Source organism: Bactrocera tryoni, chromosome 3 (assembly GCF_016617805.1).
Source record: "Bactrocera tryoni isolate S06 chromosome 3, CSIRO_BtryS06_freeze2, whole genome shotgun sequence".
NCBI lineage: Eukaryota > Metazoa > Arthropoda > Insecta > Diptera > Tephritidae > Bactrocera > Bactrocera tryoni.
In genome coordinates this window covers 32,643,382-32,668,213 of record NC_052501.1, presented here as the reverse complement: position 1 = coordinate 32,668,213, position 24,832 = coordinate 32,643,382, and the positions used below count along the sequence as shown (strand labels likewise).

Genomic DNA, 24,832 nt, shown 5'->3' with positions numbered 1-24,832 from the left:
CCAAGCCTCTGCACCATATAGCAGGACGGGAATTATGAGTGACTTACAGAGTTTGGTTTTTGTTTGTCGAGAGAGGACTTTATTTCCTTATTATACATAAATTCACAAAACGGCTCAAACATTTTCTGCCAAAGAATATATAACAACGAAAGATACAATGGCGCTAATAGGCGGTACCATACTTTCTTTATTTTAATTTAAAATTTCGATAATTTCTCTTTGGCGTTACGATATACTTCAAGAATACGAATTTATAAATGAAACGACGATAACAAGGATTACAATTGCGCCCGGAACACATAGAGCGCGACAGACTGCAAGCTTTGGCCGTCAAGCGGTTTGGGCGCACATTTTTTATTAAATCCATTTATCCTCAAAGTTTTTATCATAAAACCTGCAGAAATCATAACGCCTTCAAAATTGGGTAACATTTTTGTGCAGATATCAAAGTACCCAAAGCACATAGCACAAAAAAACATGACAACCATGTCATGGTTAAATGTCGAACAACCCTTGTCGGACGATTTCACTGTATGGGTGTTCTGACAAGTTGTCGATTCTGATAAGATGTAAAAATTAGTGTTGTCTCTGAGTCATATGCCTGACCTATAGTATTTCATATTATGTGATGCCAAATATGATTGTAATCTATTATCAATTTCGTCGAATAATGAATTCCTTCCCAATATTTTTTAATAAAATGTTTTGCAAAATTTTTTATCCTTTGACCTATTTACCTCAATGGAAATCTCATTTTGCGTTTCAAAAGTAATTCGTAAAGGTCCGCCATAGGTATTCCTTATCTGAGACAGCACCGGTACGATACAATTTACAATTTTATATTTTCGAAGCTAGAAAGAAAATAGTGACCGAGCGTCTAGCAGATATATGAACGATTGGGCAGAAAGCGAAAACTTTGACGCGCGATTTCTCGGTTTTTCATTTTTACGATTTTTCTTAATTGGTGGGCAGGATAGAAAAAAAAACTAAACGTCGTATGGAATTGGGGCAATGTTTTTTATCTTTGGCATTAAATTATCTTCTATTTAAACTAAAAAAACTAAGAAAAGTCAAGTTTGAACTTATTTTTAAACAACATTAAATTAAATTTTTTTGGTCAAAAACCTCTTTTTTTGCACTTTTTAAAAAATTTCTAAAATTTTACACTTTTTTGGAATTTTTTAGTTTAACTAGAAGATAAATTATCAAAAAATATGAAGCTCTTTGAATTTTTTGTTTCCGATAGAAATTGCGACTTGCATCCTGCCCGCCGTCCGACAAATGTACAAGATGCATCGGGCTAATGCTTTCCAAAGGCTGAAAATCTAAGACTTCGTATCCAAAAAAATAAGTGAAAAATGTTTAAATATATAACTATAAACCCTAGAAATTTTGCTTTAATCACTTATTTATTTCCTTCCCAAAAAAATCCTCAAAAAAAAAATAGATTTTTTTAGCATGTAAAGCAGGCTTCCCCCTTAAGTAAATGCAAATATTTCCCCATTCTAGGCATATTTTGCCTTAGCAACAAAATTTAATATTTAATTAAACTTTTAATGTCAATGTAAAAAAAAAGTAAAGTTAGAGCTGAATTCGAAATATCGAATTTATATATGTTCGCATTTCATAATGGAATTTTAGAGGGAAAGGTTTGTAACTTTAGGCTTCGTTAATATAGCTATTTATGCTAGGTTTTATTCCGATTTTATTTCATTTATCTGTTGTCAAGTAGGCCCGTTTCATTAATTGAATAGAAATTCTGTTGATTAAAATATATTTTAATCAAGTAAACTTCTACAAATACCTTTAAAATATCTTGGGAAGTATGAGAAGAAGGCTTGCAATTTTCTTTTTTTTATTGGCGTAGACACCGCTTACGCGGTTATAGCCAATTTGGCGCAAATTCGAGATACCAAGTGCAGCCACCTGATCTCTCCAACGGAGCGAAGGTCTACCTCTTCCTCTGCTTCCCCCGGTGGGTACTGCGTCGAAAACTTTTACAGCTGGAGCGTTTTTATTCATTCGGACGACATGACCTAGCCACCATTGTCGCTGAACTAAGTCAACGCCGTCATATTTGACTGACATAGTTCAGCGAATTAAAAGACACATACTTATTTCTATTAAAAAAAATTGAAGCGTCCGAAAAATATGGGAAAAAATATGTTAATGGATGACGATTGTAGCAGCTTAGTGATAGTTTTCAAGTAGAGTCAGTATTACAATTATTCAGATAATCTCGAGAATGTTTGCAATAAAAAATTATTTGAAAAATGGTATTCATTTTATATACCCTTAAGTTAATCGAGAAAGATCTAAAAAAAGGCAAAAAAAAGGGGAATGTAGCTCTACTCACTTGAGTTCTGGGTAGTTTTGGGATTTTACGGTTGTGTGTAGTAACTGCATCGTGTGACCTATAACGTTGGTTTGCTTTATTATAAGAGTCCTTTTTACCTTTCTTCAGTTGTTTGAGTTTAAAGTATTGCAAGACCGTCTTTAATTTGTGTATTTTAGATAAGTTTCGTTTATTGCTTGAGAACCATGTTAACGCTGTATGTTTAAAGTGTCTAATATCAATATTCGTCTGAATTGCCACGAGTAGTTTATTGGATACTTTCTTTGCAAATTTGATAAGATTTTGAAAGTATGGATTCCTTTATGATTTCCTTCACTTTTCAAGGGCGTGTGAGCCGGCACATAGACTGTATTTTGTTGTGAAATGATATTATGGATGAATTTTGAAGGACTAGGGTTATGGATCCAGATAAAATCCAATCGAACTCTAATTCTTGAGCTATAAGCGTACCTAGAATATTTCATTTCTCTCCACCTAGCATAATATTTGGGTAGATGTCACCACCAATTAGTATATTCATGGGTCTTGGTTTGTGGAATTGGGTGACTGCTATGGGAAACCCCAAATACTTAAGGCACAGCTTTTGCTCTATTGGGTATGAAGGTACATTATTAGTAAGGCTATTCAGAATATATGATTGAGTGGTTATTTTTTAATTTTGGTTTAAGGGTGAAAAAATCGTGATTTCACAAATACTTATTGGAGTTACTGCAACCGCATTGTTAATTCCAGTTCCTTGAGTTGATACACTGTGGATGGGTATATCCACCAGATTATCACCAAGCGCCATATCTTGGAAAAGACTAGTGAAAGGAAGATCGACACACATCATCTCTTCGCCGCATTCCAAAGCACGAATAGGAACTGCTATATGCCGCTATGTCTTTATGGTATCTCTGCAAAGCTAATACGGCTATGTGCACTTACGTTGAGCAACACCAAAAGCTCCGTTAGGATTGGGAAGGATCTCTTCGAATCGTTCGATACCAAGCGAGATTTCAGACAAGGAGTTCCTATCGTGTGACTTCTTCAATATATTGCTGGAGAAAATAATTCGAGCTGCAGAGCTAAATAGAGATTGTATAATCTTTTATAAGTGTGTACAGCTGCTGGCGTACGCCGATGATACTGACTGGTTGTGAACGAGGACTAGACGAAATATCTTTTGTTTTCAAACAAACAGTCGTCGCACTCACGACTTGGCTCTCACGTCACTGTTGACAGTCATAACTTCGAAGTCGTAGATAATTTTGTCTATCTTGGAACCAGTGTTAACACCAACAACAATGTCAGCCTCGAAATCTAACGCAGAATAACTCTTGCCAACATGTACTACTTTGGACTGAGTAGGCAATTGAAAAGTAAAGTCCTCTTTTGATGAACAAAGACCAAATTCTGCAAGTCACTCATCATCCCCGTCTTGCTATATGGTGCAGAGGCCTGGACGATGACAACAACTGATAAGCCGGTGTTACAAGTTTTCAAGAGAAAGGTTCTGCGGCGGATTTATGCCAGATTTAAAAGAATTCTTAATTGTAAAACATTTCTTGTGGTACGACAAAATGATAGCCTATTATTAAATATAAACATAAAATTAAATAAGTACGTAAAATTGTTAGATATTAAGTGGTGTTTAATAGTGTGCGGATTCTCCATAAATTTTTAAAACTTCCGAAAGACGATTTAGAATTGTCTTAAATATTTTTTGTATGTATTTTATCGGAATCGATTCCCATTTTGACTCAAAGGCATATTGTTTATTTTCTGAATACACAGGCATTGCTAAATATCTCCAAAAGGAAAACATTTACATTGCTAACAATAAAATAGAAAGTTGACATTTTAAAGAAACTAAGTGCAGGATATTCTGTCAATTCCTTAGCCAAATATTTTCAAGTGCATAGATCAATACGAGCTATTGTATTAAGAAAAATGAAGCCACCATAAAGAAGTTCGTGTTGCATGCTGAATCTGGTCCTGGAAAAGGGGAAAACGTTTAAAACATCAGAACTTCCAAAAATGGAAAAATTACCTATCGCAACTGATATGCTCAAGGTAAAGATCAAAATTTTCCATGCAAAACTACAAGAAAAGCCAGGTGACTTTCGTGCTAGCAGTCACAAATTTTCAAAAACAGATATGGAATACGAACACTGAAAATATGTGGCGAAAAACTTTCAAACAAAACAGCAAAACTTAAACAAAAAAATTACTGATTTAGGTTTGAAAAAGGAGCAGATATACAATGCCGATGAGTCTGGCCTCTTTTGCAAGCTTTTGCCTGATAGAACTCTTGTGCGCTCAAAAGAAATCTCGGCTCCGGGAAATAAAATCAGTAAAGAAAGAATAACTTGTTTGTACGAATTGGTCTAGTAATCATAGAGTAAAATTAAACGTTATTGTGAAATCATTGAACCCACGCTTACTTAAAAATTTTACAGATTTGCCTGTTGTCTACAAATAAAAGGAAATAAAAGTGCTTGAGTGATCTTGGCTTTATTGATTATTTGAAGAATGATTTCACAAGCCTTTTAGGTCACATCGTTCGAGGAGAAAAATCAGTAGTCGAAACCCTGAAAATCATCAGCTTGAAAGACGCAATATGTTTTTTTTATCTAATGCATGGAATGCCGTTAATGTGTCTTCAATTCCGTCATATTTTCAAAAATTGTTTGATATAACAACCGAATGGGATAATGAAGATGACATCCCTCTTTCAGAGTTACATTTACAGCTAGCTGAAGATATGTACATCAAAAATTCACACCATTTCAAGTTTGCTTCAAGAAGTAGAACCATTGCAAAAAATATCCAATTCTGAAATTGAGCAATGGATTGTTGAACATACTTTGGAGTCCATGAAGTTCACTGTGCTGATGATGATAACTCTACTGAAGGTGAAGAAACAAACGACGTGAACCTCAATACGAAGAAAGTTACGTCGGCGGAGACAATATCAGCATTCAATGTTTGCCTAGAATGACGGAGCAAAACAATGCTTCTTTGAACGATGTTATGACGCTTCAGAGACTCAGTAGCAACGTAGTACCAAACAACTAAAAATTTCAAATTTTTTATTTCCACATACTAATATTACACATGTACATATATCTATCTATATTTGTGTATATATACTAACATATTTAACTTAAGGAATTTTGAATTAAAAACATATAAAAAATAAAAAAATATATACATATTTTAAACAAAAGCATATACATATGTAAGATTCATTTATTTTAATAAAAAAGATACACGGTACTTGCAACATCCTCAATACTTGCACAGAGCTCGGCTTTCATTCCGTGCTTCGATCTTGTATTTATGTTAAATGTATACGTATCTCTGTAGGGTTTTGGCTGAGTTGATTGTATTAGGTTTTAGTCCTAGTCTCCTTCTGCTTCAATACAGCTTTTTGCGCGGTCCGAAAGCATGTCGAAAGAGTGTTTTAGCTCGTTGGGCGGTATGACCGCCAGTATGCCGGTGCGTCTGCATAACGCTTTCCTTTCATGGGCAAATGCATTTATCCGAAAAAGAAAGTAAAGTCGCACGGTGCCATATCAGGTGAATACGAGGAGTGCTTAACGGTTAAAATGTGATTTTTGGTCGAATAATCGGTCACAAGCGTCGATCGATGAGAGCAATTTAAGGTCGTCAGTCAATTTGTGCGGAACAAATCGTGCACACACCTTTCGTAAGCCCAAATGTTCGGTCAAAATGCGATAAATCGATGTTTTGGAGATGTTCAATTCCATATCCATGAACTTCAATGATGATTTCGGCTAATTTTTGATGAATTCACGCATAGTTTCGATGGAATTTTCGGTGATCACGGATTTTGATTGGCCCATATATTGATCGTCATTTATTTATGTCCTCACGACCACTTTGAAAACGTTGAAACCACTCGTGCACTCTGCTACTGGATAGGCAATCATCGCCATAAACTTGTTTCATCAATTGAAATGTTTCGGTAAAAGATTCACCAATTTTAAAACAAAATTTAATGTTGGCTCTTTGTTCGAAGTTCATCTTCGCACCGATAACACAAACATACTGACATTTAAAACGCTATAACTTCACTTCCAATCAATGAAATATCATGAAATTCTCACTGCACAATCTACGAAGATAGCAGATTCTAACGCACCAGTCGTCCTGTTTACTTTGGAACGCTCCTTGTATAATAGTGGAATTCTGCAAGCAGTCTCTAAGCACTATTTGAGACATTTTGAGTCTCAATTTGTGACTAGTTACTCTTCACTAAACAGTCTCTAGTGTTAGTCTCAAAATATTGACTCAAATTTGTGACCTGATAGTTAGCAGGTCCCAAAACTAAAAAGAACTCTTGTTTGCCATTTTGAATATACTGAATAGAGATCATCATAGATATTAATCGATTGTCGTTTTTTTATATTTTGTAAGCAACTCAAAAACGAAAAGGTTAAAAATAAATATAGTTTGCATAAATTTCGAAAATATTATGAAACAAAGTTAACATACTATATTTTTACTTTTATTGATAATTATATTTTTTGACTATGTTAAAGAAAATCTAATATTTGTTATCGACATATTTATTTTCATTCAAGAGTAAAACATCTCTGAACAATGAAATGTAATTCACTTACATAATAGCAAAATCGTCTCAAGTCACAAAAATTGTATCTAACTTAAAATATCAAATTTAGAGACTTGTGATTGTATCACAGTACAGAATAAAGTCAACCGGAAGTTTGAAAATGTTATTGGGAGATTGGGTATACTACCCCAGATTTTATCTATTTTTGGTAATAGAACATATTTTAACAAAAAAAATGCTCCACCAGCGCCAATATGTATGGAGTAAGGTCAATAAGATTTTTGAAGATTCTAATATTAGTCATTTGGGGGGTCATTTTAAACAGAAAGATGTACTATTATTGGAAAACCCGCTTAATTTTGTTAATCATATGATATTCGATAGCTGGATTATGTCATTTTTTAAACTTTAGATGGTAGTATTTGTGCAAAGTTGTATCCTAATTTATTAATTGATGCTTGATTTGTATACTGGAAAGTGAACAAATTAGATTGAATTTAAAGTTGTGTTATATAGGAAGTAGGTGTGGTTGCAGTCCGATTTCGCCAATTTCCGCACTGTAACATGGGAATGTTAAAATATTCCTATGTACCGAATTTGGTTGAAATCGGTGGAGTAGATCCGAAAATATATGAGTTCCACTAAATGTAGGCGGTGTCACGACCATAGTGCATTTTTGACATCAGCTCTTATAAAACCCTCCTCTATCATACCGAACGTAAAAATTAATATCTCTGACATATTTAATTATTAATATATCGCACTATTAAGAGGTTTTAACAAAACGGTTATATGGGCAGTGGGCGGTGTTATCATCCGAATTCCTCTATCTTCAGACCGTCAAATTTGAGTCATAAAGCTAGAATGGTTTGGGAGATATATACATTAATACTATTACGAAGCCACATTCACTTTGAAAGATTTTCAAATTTCAAAGTTTAAACGTTTAACATATGCGGTTTTCATACGGTTTTCAACTCCATTCACTTGAATTGATTTGAAGCAATTCATTGCCAACCTTAAATTTGAAGTTTTCACAGATAATTAAACAGCTGAAAATTTGAAACGAAAAATAAAAAGAATTTAAATTAGTTATTGCTCACGAAAAGGTGAATAAATATTACCAATTAAATGGCTTTTGAATAAGGTTTTTGCATATTCATTAGCTATTTTCTTTCAAAAAAGGAAGCATTTTTTTCTAAATTATATGGATGAACTTTATCACAAGCTCTCCGTTTCCTTGCTGTCGATAGTTTTCAAGAATGCATTTTAAATAAATTTACCTAAATTAAATAAATTTATTTGTTTATTATTTTTCCATTAGAAGTGAAAATAATTTCTGATTTCTCCACACTGCTATTTTAACGCTTCATTAAAACACGTGCTTACACACAACAACAAGTTTACCGTTTTTTTCAAAACTACCATATTTTAGTAACATTTGGATGTTTACATAAGTTTATTGATTAATCAGATTATTTTCTATGCGGATCGAGTTTTCTTGTAAAATAATCGATTTCTCGAATCTCGATCGATTCCGAAAAATCGATTATTTTACGAGAAAACTCGATTCTCGAGTAGAATCGGAATCGAGTTTACCATCCCTACTGGCATCCATCGCGTGCACATACGAGTATAATAACCACCGCACAATGACCACCACAAAAGAAATGATTTTTTTCCATGTTATTTATATGGAAAATAGAAAATTTGAAACAGGCACCTCTTAATATTAATAATATACTAAGAGCTCATCTTTTGATTGACTTTCTTTTTCACATTTTCGACAGTTTTTAGCCTGTTTTTCAGTTGAAAAAAAGGTTGACTCAAAATGACACACCCTAATGTTTATATAAAGTGCTAAAATGATAAATAATATTAATGCAAAAAAAAAACATTTTAAGTTCACCATTACATCTCTAACGTAATAAGATATTGGATTTATATTTCATTTAAAAATTGCGGTAAAAGCTACTCTGCTTGCCATATTTGAAAACCCTCAATAACTTTGGAACTAAGATTTCAGTTTGAAATTGCATTGGCTTTTATTTAATTTTTTCCATAATCTCTATAAATCGCATAACGTGAAAGGTTAATCGTGGCATACATAAATAAAATATCGAGTATTAATTTTGTAAAAATTTATCTTAAGCAATTATTTATTCGCTATCAACTATACAATAGTAAATAAACATAATGTGTTATTTACAAGAAATATAAAGAAATTTTTGTTCTCCACTTGATGTTAAAATTGTTTAATACTCGTAAATACACTTTTTATAATTTGATAATTTTATAAAGCATAATACATACATGTACATATAATTTACTACAGAATGGGGTGTTTATTTTTTGGAATTTAGCTATAAGTATTATTGGTTAGTGCGCAACAGTATAAAATAAGGAACTAAATACAGAAATTGGGCCACAGTACATACATATGACCAGATTAAAACCCCTTTTAGCAATTATTGGCATTACACAACAAAAAAGTAATAATAAATATGTAAGTATATAAAGATGCTCGTAATTAATCTTATTTTGTAAAGTATACAACTTATGGAAATTAATTTCTTATTGACTAGTAAAAGGTGTTTATCTAAAATCACTAATACGTATGTATATGCATGTATGCATGCACATAGCCATGTGTGTTTGCGTAATTAAACACAGCGTAAAATAATATAGGTATACTAAGTAGTATATATAGGTTTAACGGCCAGCCTTTTATACTTGTAAATAAACTGATTCGTAACTTCGTTGAACAGAAATGATTATGGTGAAACGACTAGGTATTACATTTATTCCAAAAAAAAAAAGTTTTTTGACTCTTAAAACCATTAAAAATTTAGCGACTTCAAAATAATAATGTTTTCTTGATTTAACACAAATGAATGGAACGCTCCTTTCTTTTTACAAAAAGTTTTACGGTCATTTTCGACTCAAACGTTATTAGAGTATAGTTTTCTACACATGCCTAACTATTTTCCAAAGGCAAAATAAGTAAGTAAACAAGTTTACAGAGACCCAAAACTATCATTAGATTGATTGAAGTGGTACTGGCATCAAATCAATGTATTAATTATTTGTTTGCTTCTATTAAAACTAGATTACACATCCGTTATATCGCTGAATCTTTGATCAAACAGCTAGCGAATTGATTTACTTCAAATAAAAATGCAATAGCCACAATAAAGTATACGACTTTGCACAATTTGTTTGGTAAAACATTTACAAAATCCCCAAAATAAATAAAGGTATGTGTTGAACTGTCGACCTCGTTTTATTGTTGCCTTTATACACCATATATAATATGTACATCACTGGCAAATATATATGCATGATTATAGTTTAGGTATACCACGGGATAAATGGTATATGTTTATAACCGTGTGCTTATGTCATACATATGTACATTCCCATCGCCAAATCAAAATACATACTTTTAATGATATTAATCTACAATTTTAATATTGAATCTATTAGGTAAAGACGAGGTCGAAAAAGTTAAAAGCCGCACCAAAGGAAATATATGTAGGTTGACCCTGTTTCGGCACATGTACAAGTATTTACAAAGATACAGTCAAAATGCTATAAAGCAATCGAAACAATTTTAATCGTTATTAATTGTACGCACTTTTATGATCTAACTTTGTTAATGCATATATAAAAATACTTAAATACTTAAATAATAAAATATCTTATAACATATTTAAATATATGAACCATTAAGTGCCAAAGGTGCTAGAAGTAACAAGTTCGGATTTAGGCATTATGTTTAAATTATATCATCTATGGTATGTAATTATATCTAAATACATTTACAAAAATATTTTACTCGTATTAGCCCATGCGCATAAGATATGAATTTGCGGTTGTGTAACGGTTGAATATATTTTCAATATGGCTATTGGCCGGTTGAGGTTGTGTACTGGTTTGTACATACATACATACATACATACATACATATATATGCATATGTAGATATAGTATAAACTTGAAACTCGCATTTAGTTCAGTTTTTCACTTGTAAATACATATGTATGTACATGCGGCGTGCATTTTGCTATTCTTTAAAGTTTAACTGTGTATAGTAGTGTACTATACATATGTATGTACATATGTACATATGTTTATAGGGATGTGCGTAGTCGCATGAATGCATACAAATATAGGCGGTAAATTCCCTGCCGTGGTTTTTGCATTGGACTGGTGCGCGTGCGCAAAAGCGGATGCTCTAGATTCTAGACTACAGCTACTGCTATAGAAACAGTTGTAATATCTATAAAGCAACAACGTAAGTATACTGATTAGCTCAAAGTTCTCTATGTGGAAGCAGTAATGGATATGTCTGCTACTCTATGGTATGTTGAGGAGAGCCACTGCCGCCGCCCATTAAGAAAGAAGTAGGGCTATGCGCAGATATGCTATCTAAATCCAGAGATCCATCGCCCTTTTCTAGAATATTGGAACCATCTTGTTTCATCATCATACGCCTCCATTTTGCTCTAGCATTTTGAAACCATACCTAAAAAAATAAAAATAAGCATATGAATTAATAAATTAGTGCAGCTCTTATACCAAGCTTAAGAAATAAGAACATATTTCTTTTTTAATTTTAGTATAAACTTAATAGTTAATATTATTAAATTATCCATTGATAGTTATATATTTATTTGAATAATATTTATTTAATATTTGAATAATATTGAGCATTAAAACAAATTTTAAAAATAGTTTAACCTATCAGTTTTCACCGAAGAGGAAGATGTAAAGCGACACTTCAGAATGGTAACAGTTTCATGATATAAACAAGTAAGGAAGAGCTAAGTTCGGGTGTAACCGAACATTTCATACTCTTGTAACTTCCAATGATCAAAGGCTGGGAAACATCTTCAGATGCATAAGGTTTATTAAGGCAATTTTTCACTCGATTTCTTAAATTTTAGACACAAATATGCACCGTTATTAGAAAAACACGCTCTCTCGGTTTTATTACGATAACTAATTTATATGTATATGCGGCATAAAGTCAGCCGGAAGTTCGAAAATCTTTCTATTTGGTAAATGGGAGCTAAGGAAAAAATATTGACTCGATTAAAATCATTTTTAACATACAGACATACTATTCTCAGGAAAGGCTTGTCTCCTAATTTCAGTTATATATTTTATACACTGACCGATATTTTCGGTAAGTCAGTCATAGGCTCTGGCGTTTATATTCCCGGTATCTGTGGGCTTGTACAGTTATGGTCTGATGTTGACACTTTTTAGATCAGAAATGTTATATCTTAAAGGCACTATTCGCGCAAAGTTTTTTCCCGATGTATGCATTGGTGTTTGATTAGCATAATGTGCTTTATGTGTCCTATAAAGCTCTCACATATCATCTCGACTGTAAAATTTAATATCTTTGGTGTATTTAGTTATTGTTTTATCGCGCTTTAAGTAGTTTTTAACAGTGCCCCTTGTACTTGCGATCCGCTATACCAAATAAAGGTTTTATATCTCAATTAAACGCTTAGTTATGCCGCTTTATAGGTTTTCGTTTTGTGGGCATGTCAGTGGTCCGATTACGCTCACCAACGAACTCATCCGCCCAGTTTTAATTCATGTGTTCCAGCAAGTTATATTGTTTCAATGTTAATATGAACTACTCTAAAGCATATTAGTCAAGATAACATAAAAAGGAAAATATCATGCCCATAACACTAAACATTTTATATCATAAAAAAAGATGGCGCAAGACATCCGTAATATTTTACTTGATGGTTTGCATATGATATACATATTATAACTTTTGACACTATTTTCGACTCATTTTCGCTAATTGTGAAACACAGCAATAGCATGAATCTTCAGATTGCCGATTATTCTGTTCCCTCATTTTCCCCATGACGTTGTTATAAACCACCTGCCAAGTAAGAATGATGAGAGATCATGTGGTGCCGAATATTAATTAGATCAGGTTAAATTTGAGGTATGAACCTTTGTTGTAAGCTACCCAATTACATTAACTTTAGATCCACACATAATTTCTACTTAATTTACCAAGATTAGTCTCTTACTAAACGTTATAATAATCTTAAAGTGCTCACCAGGTGTAGATATTATTATATCCATTAATGTGTTTTGAGAACTTTTGGTTGGTCAGTAAAGAAGATATTATGTATCAACTAAGGTAGAATATTTCACTTAATAGCATGTGATTCGGTATAAAAATGTAAATCGAGATATAGGGAATGAAAGAGCATTATACAAATTTGAGAACTTCTGAGGAGAGAGAAGGAAGGAGTTTTCTTTTAGAGGTAATACTGATTAAGCTTTTAAGAACCTTTCACTTTTAGATAATTCGAAAATTTAACAATACTAAAGCCTTATATGATTTATAACTACTATGTATAGCAAAACTACCACATCAAATATCTTCCATATAACATTAAATTAAATTACATACGATTACTTCATTTTACATTACATAAATCAAGTACCCATCAAGATATAGGAATAAAGCCTTGCTCTGTAGGTGTGGCATCTCTCATATAAAAGTGGAACATAAAGGGTGTGCCGAAACTTCAATTTTAATGGGGAATGTTTATTATCATTCTTTGGCATTTATTTTTGAAGATTATCTTTTTCAAATGGTGGTCGCGGCTACGTTTCAGATGATCCCTCTGTTGAGTTCAATTTTCTATGACTTGTTCGAGCATTTCGACGGGTAACTGACGAATGACATGAGTGATGTTTTGCTCTAAGGCCTGAATCGAATTGAGATTGTTCACCTAGACTTTTGACTTCACATATCCTCGCAGAAGAAAGCTTAACGGTGTGATATCGCACGACCTTTGTGGCCAATCGACCGGTCCAAATTATCTGCTCACCGAAGTGTTCTCTCAATAAATCTATTGATTGATACAAAGCTGGCGCCGTCTTGTTGAAACCAAATGTTGACTAGATCACGAGCTTCAATTTGAGGCATCAAATACTCGGTTATCATGGTGCGCTAACGGTCGCCAATGGTGATTATGTTCCGCATTATTTTTGAAGAAATATGGACCGATGATTCCATCGGGCCATAAACCAAAACAACCCGTTGTTTTTACTGGATGAAATGACAGCTTTTGAATCTCTTCAGGTTGTTCTTTGTCCCAAAGTGGCAATTTAGCTTGTTTACATGCCCACTGAACCAGAAATGGGCCTCTTCGCTGAACAAAATTTGGTTCGAAAACGTCAGATCTTCTTGGACGCTTTCAAGAGCCCGTAGCAGGCGATGTCGCTTAGGAGGGTCGAGCAGATTCAGTTCTTGCACAAACTATATTTGGTACGCTTTCAATTTAAGATCTCAACGTAAAATACACCAAGTCGTTCCATACGTCAGCCCGAGATGCTGTGAACGGTCATCGTGTACACTCTCAGCTAGGGCTGCTATATTTTCTTCACTTCGAGCTGGAAGTGATATATTCAGCGGAATGTTATCCAGTAATGAATGCTGGGTTTCAAGATGGGTGATGATGTTTCGAATAGTACGCTCAGTCGGCCGATTGTGTTGACCTTAACATTAGCGAAGCGCGTGAAACACATTCATTACAGAACGTAAATTTTCGTAATAAAGTTAAACGATTTGCAAACGTTGTTCAGGCGTAAGTCTTTTCATGATGAAATGCTAAACAATACTGAATAAAAAAGCATGCATCTTGACATGACTCAGGCGTTATCTGTCAAAAAAAGCTATTGAAATGAGAACCTCAATTTCTATGGCTGACTTTACACCGAAAATATCGGTAAATGTGTAATATATGTTATTGACTCTGAGATCATCTTTCTTCGATTATAGTTTGACGTGATTCTAAAAATTGTTCAAATCGGTTCAATACTAAACGTAGCTTCCATATATGTATGTACCTAACATAAGGTTTTCAAGTCTACTGGTTGGCTTTATAACGTATATATTGGTCTATATATAAGATATTTTAGCAAAATTAAGCGGAAGAATAATATTGGATATATTATAATTTAATGCCAAACATTTATGAAATTAGTTCAGGAACTACCCCAGCTGTCTTATACGAGTGCTACATATGTATGTATATGTACATATAATTATTGCCGTTGTTCTAGCAGATATTATGGCAAATACATATGTCCGTCAGTGTATGGCTTATATATAAACTAGTATATGATCGGGGTAATATCCATCCGATTTTATCTATTTTATACTAATAAAATGTTCCCTGGATTTAATTAAGGTATCTCACATACCATCTTCAATCATATGGTCACAGTCGTAGGATGTTCAAAAATCTTGATAATAGTTATAAAGAAGCTAGTCCAAGTTTTCACCCATTTTTATCCATTTTAGGCACAAAGATGCCCTGTTATGAGTAAAACACGCTCTTACATTTCACTGAGATAACTCACATGTTAGACGGTTTATGCGGAAAAAAGTCACCCGGAAGTTCGTAAGCCTTTGTATTAGGTGTATGAGAGCTACCCGATTCAACCCAGTTTAGATGCACAGACATACCACTGTGAGGAAAGGATTATCCCCTCTTTTCATTTACATACATACATATATCTCTCACACATTGATCGATATTTAAGGTAAAAAAAGAACTATGGGTACTGGGGTCTAAATATTTTTGGATTTGGACAATTTTCGATTATAAAGTGGCAACCTTTAAAGGCATTATATGTGCAAAGTTGTATCGCGTTATATAAATTTGATCTTGATTTGTACACTTGAAAGTGAAAGAATTAGATGGAATTTAAAATTTTTTATTTGGTAAGTATGCGCGGTTGTAGTGGATTTCCAGCTGTGTGAGAAATATCATGTACAAAATTTGGTTGATAATGGGTTGTCAAAAAAGTCTTGTGGTATTTTTATTGATTTTTTTTTTTTATTGAAATTGAAATGAATTTTTGATGACTCCTGCCCAGCTCTTGACCGATGCTACGGCTGCTACTATGCCGGTCTCTTTCGACCAATTCAGCGATTTTATCGCAATTTTCGGCGACAGGCCTTCCGGAGCGTGGCGCATCTTCGACCACCTCTACACCAGAATGAAAACGTTGAAACCATCGTTGTGCGGTGGAAATGGAAACTGTATCGGGTCCATAGACTGCAAAAATTTTATTGGCGGCTTGAGATGCATTTTTGCTTTTATCGTAGTAGTACTGGAAAATATGCCGTATTTTCTCTTTATTTTGCTCCATGTTTGCGACGCTATAACTCACGAACGACTTAAAAAAAATACGTGTTAGCGCGTGAAATGAACTTTCCAAAAAGGTATAGCATGACCCGATGCGGCGAATAAAACTAGAACTACGCGCTTTCAGCACCAACTAGCGAAAATACCGCAAGACTTTTTTGACAACCCCTATTTGTGGTAATGGAATGGTCGAAGGACGCGATCGCGGAAAATGGTCTCATTTAAAGAATAATAAAGTAGGATGAAAAATAATAAAGAAGATGATGTTCGAAATCAATGAAACCGACGGCAGAATTGCATAAAATTGTTTCCGCAATCACTGCATCCTCTGAATCCGCCACGAGCAATTTTTGCTTTCTTAACTTATTTGCGTGTTAAATTTCTTGCTTAGAGAATAAAATATGATGAACTCACGCATAAAAACAGTAAGAATAAACATATTTTACAGACCAGCGTTATTAGATCTGAAGAGAATACCCCTTGTAGAGAAATTTAGGAACATTAAACAGGAAATTTCTCGCCCACATACAAAATCGATCGTCCTCATTGAAAGTGTTAACTGAAAATGCTGTTATGTGTATTACTAGTAAATTATTTAGATATACAAGTACTTATATACATACATACATACGAATATGTCATATATATATACATAAATTCATCAGCGTCTTGCACGCATTTTGAGCTTTTCTATACAGTCGTAAAGAACACGTTTATGTTCTGAAGCTTTGAACTCACTACTCTTATATTTTTGCTTACTATTTATGTGGATAATAAAAATATAACAAATTTACTTGTAAAACTCTCTTTGGCAGCCCTGTTTTTTGGGAAAGTTGTTTCAAATCCTTAGCATCCGGATTGTGGTTTATATTAAAGTAAGACTTCATCGTACGCAATTGGTGGTGTTTAAAAGAGGTTCGCATCCGTTTCGTCCGCGAAGCAGTCATTTGAGATCCACGTCCAAAGTCTAGATATTCCGTATTCAAATCTATCGAAAATTAATGTGAAAATTTAGCTTATTAAATTTCGAGAAAATTTGCATTTCAATTAATACAATTTAAAATTCCTTCTTGTATGAAATATTTAAAAAATGTGCTATTATCAGTATATCTATGTATGTGGTTCACTCTCTCGTACTTATGTACATGTAAACCTATACATACGAATCGTTAGAATAGCATATAAGAAGCATAATCCGTAAGGGCTTTAGTTTGTTAAATAAGTGAAAACCGTGTAAGGGTTCAGCTCCTATTTCTGATAAAATTATTTTTCCAGTATATTTTACCCAATAATAAAATTTAAATTTGAGTACGAAGCACGAGTAATTGGAATAAGAAGTGAGCAATATGTCTAAAATGCTTTGATTATTTACATTATCTATGCCTATTACTTTTATTTACCCAAATTGGCAGTGAGTCCTTCAATATCCTTAGGTTTACGTTTCCGAGGTCTGCCTTTTTGCCGCGGCGCCTGCGTTAGTCCTGAGATTACATGTGAAGTTGGCATATATATGCCACTAGGAACAATACGGGAGGGATCAGAATGCGGACTGGAGGACTCATTCTGAGGAGAATCGAAGTCTGCGCAATATGCGAATGAACCTCCAAGTCTTGTTGACGCTGAATCGCCTTCGCGTGCGATGCTGTAATGGGTTCTGTGGAATTGATATAAATGTTGGTTAATATATCTTTATGTATACATAAGACTTTACCTGCAGTATATAAGAGCGTCTATAATGCCATATTGATCGCCTTTGGTAAGTGGCGCATTACAAATCGTACAACAAAAGCAGTTTACGTGAAACACTAAGCTTCTGGCTCTCATTACTAATTCTGTCGAACTAATCGATGCTCGACATTTTGAACAGCGCCTCGTCCCAAAAAAACTGCAAAAAATTAAATAAATTAAAATTAATTAAAAAATTTAATAATTAATAAGTAATTTATACTAAATGCGTTTGATGATATTAAGCTTTTTATTAAAACCATAATCTGAAAGCTTCAATAAATGGTTAATTTATGACGTTAACGCACATATTTCTATAAAGTTTTTATACTCTTAATACTCTCTAAAATCTTTTCATCTCATTAATACTTCCCTCAACTTGCAATATGTTTCGATATTTTCTAAAAGAATTCACAAAACTTTAAATTTTTCTATTTATCTTACTTATGTACTTATACGTGTACGAGCAGTACATGTAGGTACATGCGTATGTGCATATAGATTTGACCGGAGCACAGTCCTGTGTTCGACTCAGAAAAAAATGGATTTGGATGATTAGTTATCGTGTTATCCGGAATATTGTAATGAAAAAAATGCATAACAAAGCTCTGGTATAAATATACAAACTTTGTACTTAAGGTATACTATTTGCATTAATGTTTACGTACAAGGTCTGTCGCAAAAGAAACAGGACTGTTAAAGAAAAATAACAAAAAATTAATATTTTTCAAAAGTTATATTCTTTTATTCAAAGTAGTTTCCGTGTGCTTCGATACAGCGTTTAGCCCGGTCAATTAGCATTTCAAATGAGTGTTTAAGGTAATTTTTCGGAATGCTCTTGAGCATATTGGTCGTCGCCTTGTGGATAGCTGAAATGTCCTGAAACCAGTGTCCTTTCATGGGCAAATGAAGTTTTCCACATAGGTAAAAATCACAGGGTGCCAGATCAGGTGAGTAGGCTGAGTGATTAATGGTTAATATGGAGTTTTTTGTCAAAAAATCAGTGACAAACGTCGACCGATGACACGGCGCATTATCGTGCAACAGGCGCCAGGACCCTGTCTCACGGTATTGTGGTCGAGCACGACGAATGCGTGACAAAAGACGCTTCATAACACCAAGGTAAAACACAGCATTAATCGTTTTGCCAGGTGGGACGAACTCTCGGTGTACAATACCCTCGGAATCGTAAAAACAAATCAGTATTGTCTATATTTTTGACTTCTGAAGACGACCCACTTCTGATCGTCCCAGAGGTCCTCACGACCTTCTTGTAATCGCTTAAACCACTCATGCACATTACTACGGGATAGGCACTGATCACCATAAACTTTTTTCATCATTTTAAATGTTTCAGTAAACGTTTTCCCAAGTTTAAAACAAAATTTTATATTTGCTCTTCGTTCAAAATGCATTTTACGACCGATGACCAAAAGCTGCTGTCACTTTTTTATCGGTAACATCGATTGTGGTTATCCAATTGTCTTAAAATTTTTACGAAATGTCAACAAGAGATCAAACTTTTTATTTCATATACCCACCAATAGGTGGCGCCACCAGAAACTGTTATATTTAAAAAGTTCTGTTTCTTTTGCGACAGACCTTGTATATATGTATACATATAAATTATGAAAAATGCTGCACAACCCTTACATTCTTGCAAATTGCGTGAGTATTTCATTTTAGTTCCCGCACGAACTTATGTAGTAGTTCCTTACTTGTTTAAGATGATTATTGGGAATGATACTGCCAAATCAATCACAGTAATTTTCGCACGTACAACGGGTATCATTCTCATTTGTCTGCCTCTAAATTATAGCTAAGTGAAATTATAACTTGTTTTATCGGTCGTCTATGGATATTTACATATACACATACATATGTAGGTGGTATGTATAATCTTCGATATACACTCCTGTATTATTGAAAGCAATTTAGTGCATGCTACTGTATTTAATTTTAAATTGGCAACCCAAAAAGAAGTGCAGCCATACATATATGTATGTATGTATGTATATGGTAGTATATATGGATATGCTACTTAAATCGCCATAAGTAACTGAACATATACCTTTTGAACGATGTTCGTAAGATTTTGGTTTATTGACTATAGACAGTAAAAATAATTCAATTATTTTCCCAATAATAATAATAAGGACATAGTAATCTATGTACATATGTATATCGCGCGTTGTCCAAGTGTAGTTAGCTATGAGGCGTTAGACAGATAAGATTTCGCATGATTCGCGCATGCGTCAAAAATGGACACCATTAGAAGAAAATACTTCATATTTTACAGTTTTCTTATTTTTATATTGGCGAAAATTGTCGAGTCTGACCGTCAGGTAAACACTGTTTCGATTAGCAGGAAATAAAATATGACAGAGGAAAAGGGTTTTATCAGAACAACTCCAGGTCACATACATCCATAGTGACTCGCCAGAAGCTACGAGAGCTTTGTTGGAAAGATTTTCCGCATCCACCTTATAGTTCAGGTCTGTCCCCATGTGATTACTAACTATATTTCCGTCTATGTGATGATGAATGACGAATGATTTTTCTGGCAATTATTCACAACATTATCGCACAGTTGTTTTCTTTACCTAAAAATGGCAACGAGTTATCGAACTAAAGGGTACATATATACATACATACATATGTATGGAACTGTGAAACCTTCAACTGAATGAAAAAATAATGGATTTATTTTTACTGGACCTCATATTTAAATATAAACAGAGGTATACATACATATACTATTTTAATAATTCCTATTAATATCTATTTGATTATTATAATGGGTTGTCAAAAAAGTCTTGCGGTATTTTTATTGATTTTTTTTTTTTTTTATTGAAATTGAAATGAATTTTCGATGACTCATGCCCAGCTCTTGACCGATGCTACGGCTGCTACTATGCCGGTCTCTTTCGACCAATTCAGCGATTTTATCGCAATTTTCGACGACAGGCCTTCCGGAGCGTGAAAACGTTGACACCATCGTTGTGCGGTGGAAATGGAAACTGTATCGGGTCCATAAACTGCACAAATTTTATTGGCGGCTTGGGATGCATTTTTGCCTTTATCGTAGTAGTACTGTAAAATATGCCGTATTTTCTCTTTATTTTGCTCCATGTTTGCGACGCTATAGCTCACGAACGACTTAAAGGAAACGACAATCAATCAAACACGTGTTAGTGCGTGAAATAAGCTTTCCAAAAAGGTATAGCATGACTCGATGCGACGAATAAAACTAGAACTACGCGCTTTCAGCGCCAACTAGCGAAAATATCGCAAGACTTTTTTGACAACCTATATTATGCATCGATTATATTGTAAAAAAATTTTGTTTATTGTAAAATTGTCTGAGTTCAATTCAAGAATCGAAAGGACAAAATTTTGGACATACATTAATATTTTTACAAGGCATTTTACAGATTTTTTAGTTAATTTTTATGTAAACCTCTGTGTATCATACTATTACTTGTATTAAACGCTTCTTAATTCACAGAGCTAGTATATTTTTAGTAGGTGGAAACATAACCTTTATGTGGAAGGTGGGTTAAGATATTATCTGAATGTAAAACTCCTACCAAAGGACGGAAGCAACGCTTCGATTTTCCCAAACAAGCTGCACAAAATTAATTAAAAAAATGAATAGCTCACAAGCCTTTTGTACAACAAAACATTTGATGATATTAATATTTTGATTAAAACCAAAACACAAACACTTCAATAAACGATTAATTTAATGTTGTTGCAAACTGTAAGAAAACTGAGAAAAACAATACTTAATTATTGACCACAAATTTGACATGTTTGCACATTTCTCGATATCAACTGCCTGTGTTGTCGGACAGTTGCACGAGTCCTGTTCTGTTAACTATGACTCTGCAATAGATAATGAAATTTATAAGATTTTTGAATTTAACATGCCCTTGAAAACTGGGTAACAGGAAAAACTCCTGCTAAGATAATGTATGTTTATCCATTATACTCTGAGCAAGTTTGTCACGATGTTTGTAACACTCTAAAGAAAACGTCGGATACTGTTTGTTTGATCGTCTGCATATACCAGAATTATTCTCTCAGTTTTTGAGGTGTCGATCAGAAGTTTTGCACACATTCTTTGCTTACCAAGGAGTTGTTGCTTATATATTAGAGTGTATAGATGTCATACAAGCAGAACGATCAAAATCATGTTCTTGTATGGACCACTTTATTATTCGACAAGTTATCTTCAAGAAATTTGGCGTAGTCCAATACAACGCTATAATCTCCGAACAGATCGGACCACTTTAGGTTATAGCTGCTATTTAAACTGGCTGATCAAAATCAGAATGAAAATATTTTTATAGCATAACATTTTTTTTGTTTTAAAGTTTTTATATGAAATCACTGGGAATTTTATGATAATTTAGGAAGATAGCATAGAACCGTTAGGCACATAAATAATGCGAAACATGGGCATAAAAATTAAAATACATATGTATATAAATATGTATACATGTATACTTTATGTAAGCATATCTACTGGTACACGTACATTTAATCTTCATGCATGTAAGTGTATGAAAATATAAATACATTATAAAAAAAAAATATGATATTAGTCCTACCAAGTCACCTCTAGCGCCAAAAAACTCCCTACCAATCTGCTTGTCTGGTTGTTCGCCAGATCCCCACCCGAGAAAAATGAATTATTATTATTGCCATGTAAAAGAGCAGGCAAGATGTCAAAGTGACATCTTTTAATATATGATTATGCCTTTGAGTGCTCGAAATCTGATATGTGCGCTCGCTCGTGATGTCGCTACCCTCACAATTCACAATGAAATTCCCACACAAGCATATGCATGCGGACGGCTATATTGTGCAGATTTATGTACATGTTGTATTTATATATCATATATACATACACATGTGTAAATACATACATACATATGTACATGTTTATATGAGTTAAGAACTTGCAACTTCTGCTCTTGAAACTGTTGCTGCCGTTGTGGCTGCTGTTGTGTGTTTGCTGCTGTTTCTGGTGACATCCAATCGCCCGCCAAGCGTGAAAACAGCAATGAAGCAACAAAGCATTACGGAGATGGTGAATGAGTCTAATCTTGTCTGGCCTGATGTGTCTACGATTTCAGTGTGGAGCTTCTGTAGTGGTCGTGTACAAGTGCCAGTTTGACTTTTCTGCTTTACTTGGTGCGGAACGAAGGGGCGGGAAGATATCTGATGAAAAATATGTGGCTGATATGTTGCGTTTCGAAACAGTAAAACGCAAATTCATCTTTGTGCGATTCGGCAATAACGCTAACAGCACCGGGCATTCGGATGGATACTTCTCTGTTAGCGCTAAGGCAGGCCAATCGGAGGCTTTCACATTACACATTATTATTATTATTTTTATTTTATACATGTACATTGTTCTAAGGTGCTGAGCAGTGCTTTTGTACTGCTTCAGCAGGTGTTTGAATTATTTCTTTCATTTAGTTACAGGGTGGCGGACGAATCGCTACAAAAAAAAAAAACAAAAACAAACCGTAAAAACTTTTTTTATTCAATGCATCACATTTATTTTTTATTGTTTAGAAAATTTTATTTTATTTTATATAATTAGTTTTTCTTTTAATTATGGTCCGTTAATGACCATCCATGCTCATCCACGCATATACGAAACATAATGAGAAAAGCATTCCTTGCGGTCTGGAAAGTTGAAGTGGGGATTACCTCAATTATTAATGGGCTGCTTCAGTTCAGTCAGATTTTTGGGTTTTGTCTTCTTGCGATACTTCAATATTCTTCTTCTTAATTGGCGTAGACACCGCTTACGCGATTATAGCCGAGTTAACAACAGCGCGCCAGTCGTTTCTTCTTTTCGCTACGTGGCGCCAATTGGATATTCCAAGCGAAGCCAGGTCTTTCTCCACTTGGTCCTTCCAACGGAGTGGAGGTCTTCCTCTTCCTCTGCTTCCCCCGGCGGGTACTGCGTCGAATACTTTCAGAGCTGGAGTGTTTTCATCCATCCGGACAACATGACCTAGCCAGCGTAGCCGCTGTCTTTTAATTCGCTGAACTATGTCAATGTCGTCGTATATCTCGCACAGCTTATCGTTCCATCGAATGCGATATTCGCCGTGGCCATTGCGCAAAGGACCATAAATCTTTCGCAGAACCTTTCTCTCGAAAACTCGCAACGTCGACTCATCGGTTGCTGTCATCGTCCAAGCCTCTGCACCATATAGCAAGACGGGAATTATGAGTGAATTATAGAGTTCAGTTTTTGTTCGTCGAGAGAGGACTTTATTTTTCAATTGCCTACTCAGTCCGAAGTAGCACCTGTTGGCAAGAGCAATCCTGCGTTGGGTTTCCAGGCTGACATTTTTGGTGGTGTTAATGCTGGTTCCTAAATAGACGAAATTATCTACAACTTCAAAGTTATGACTGTCAACAGTGACGTGAGAGCCAAGTCGCGAGTGCGACGACTGTTTGTTTGATGACAGGAGATATTTCGTGGTGCCCTCGTTCACCGCCAGACCCATTTTCTGTGCTTCCTAGTCCTAGTCAATATCATCGGCATACGCCAGCAGCTGTACACTCTTATAGAAGATGGTACCTTCTCTGTTTAGTTCTGCAGCTCGAACTGGTATCCAACGGCTCGGGAGGTCCTTCCCGATCCTGACGGAGCTTTTCGTGTTGCTCAACGTCAGTTTACCAGCCGTATTAGTTTTGCGGGGATACCAAATTCAGACATCGCGGCATAAAGGCAATATTACTCGCAAAAAAAAAACTCGTTAAAAAAGGTATTACGGTTTGTTTATGTAGCACGAGCTGTAGGATGTACCGATATTTCGAACATTTTTGAAGTTTTCGATAAAAGTTTAAATATGTCAGGACTGTATTTATAACAATTTGTGTTTCGATAGTTTTGTTGATGCTTTCTATTGTGGATTCAAGTAAGCT

The 24,832-nt window shown here is 34.4% G+C and overlaps 2 protein-coding genes across 8 annotated transcripts in view; one reads left to right on the top strand and one right to left on the bottom strand.

Moving 5' to 3' along the window:
- LOC120771970 (putative sodium-coupled neutral amino acid transporter 11) overlaps positions 1-24,832 on the top strand; it is a 550,765-nt gene that overhangs the window by 386,311 nt on the left and 139,622 nt on the right. The window lies entirely within an intron of this gene.
- LOC120771973 (protein apterous) overlaps positions 9,672-24,832 on the bottom strand; it is a 71,435-nt gene continuing 56,274 nt past the window's right edge. For all 5 annotated transcript variants that reach the window (XM_040100324.1, XM_040100325.1, XM_040100326.1 and 2 more), the window contains exons 6-9: positions 17,859-18,032; positions 17,548-17,801; positions 16,942-17,135; positions 9,672-11,466 (exon numbers count right to left, since the gene is read on the bottom strand). In XM_040100324.1, the coding sequence (XP_039956258.1) occupies positions 11,293-11,466; positions 16,942-17,135; positions 17,548-17,801; positions 17,859-18,032 (796 nt within the window). In that variant the 3' untranslated portion in view covers positions 9,672-11,292. The remainder of the gene's footprint in view (positions 11,467-16,941; positions 17,136-17,547; positions 17,802-17,858; positions 18,033-24,832) is intronic.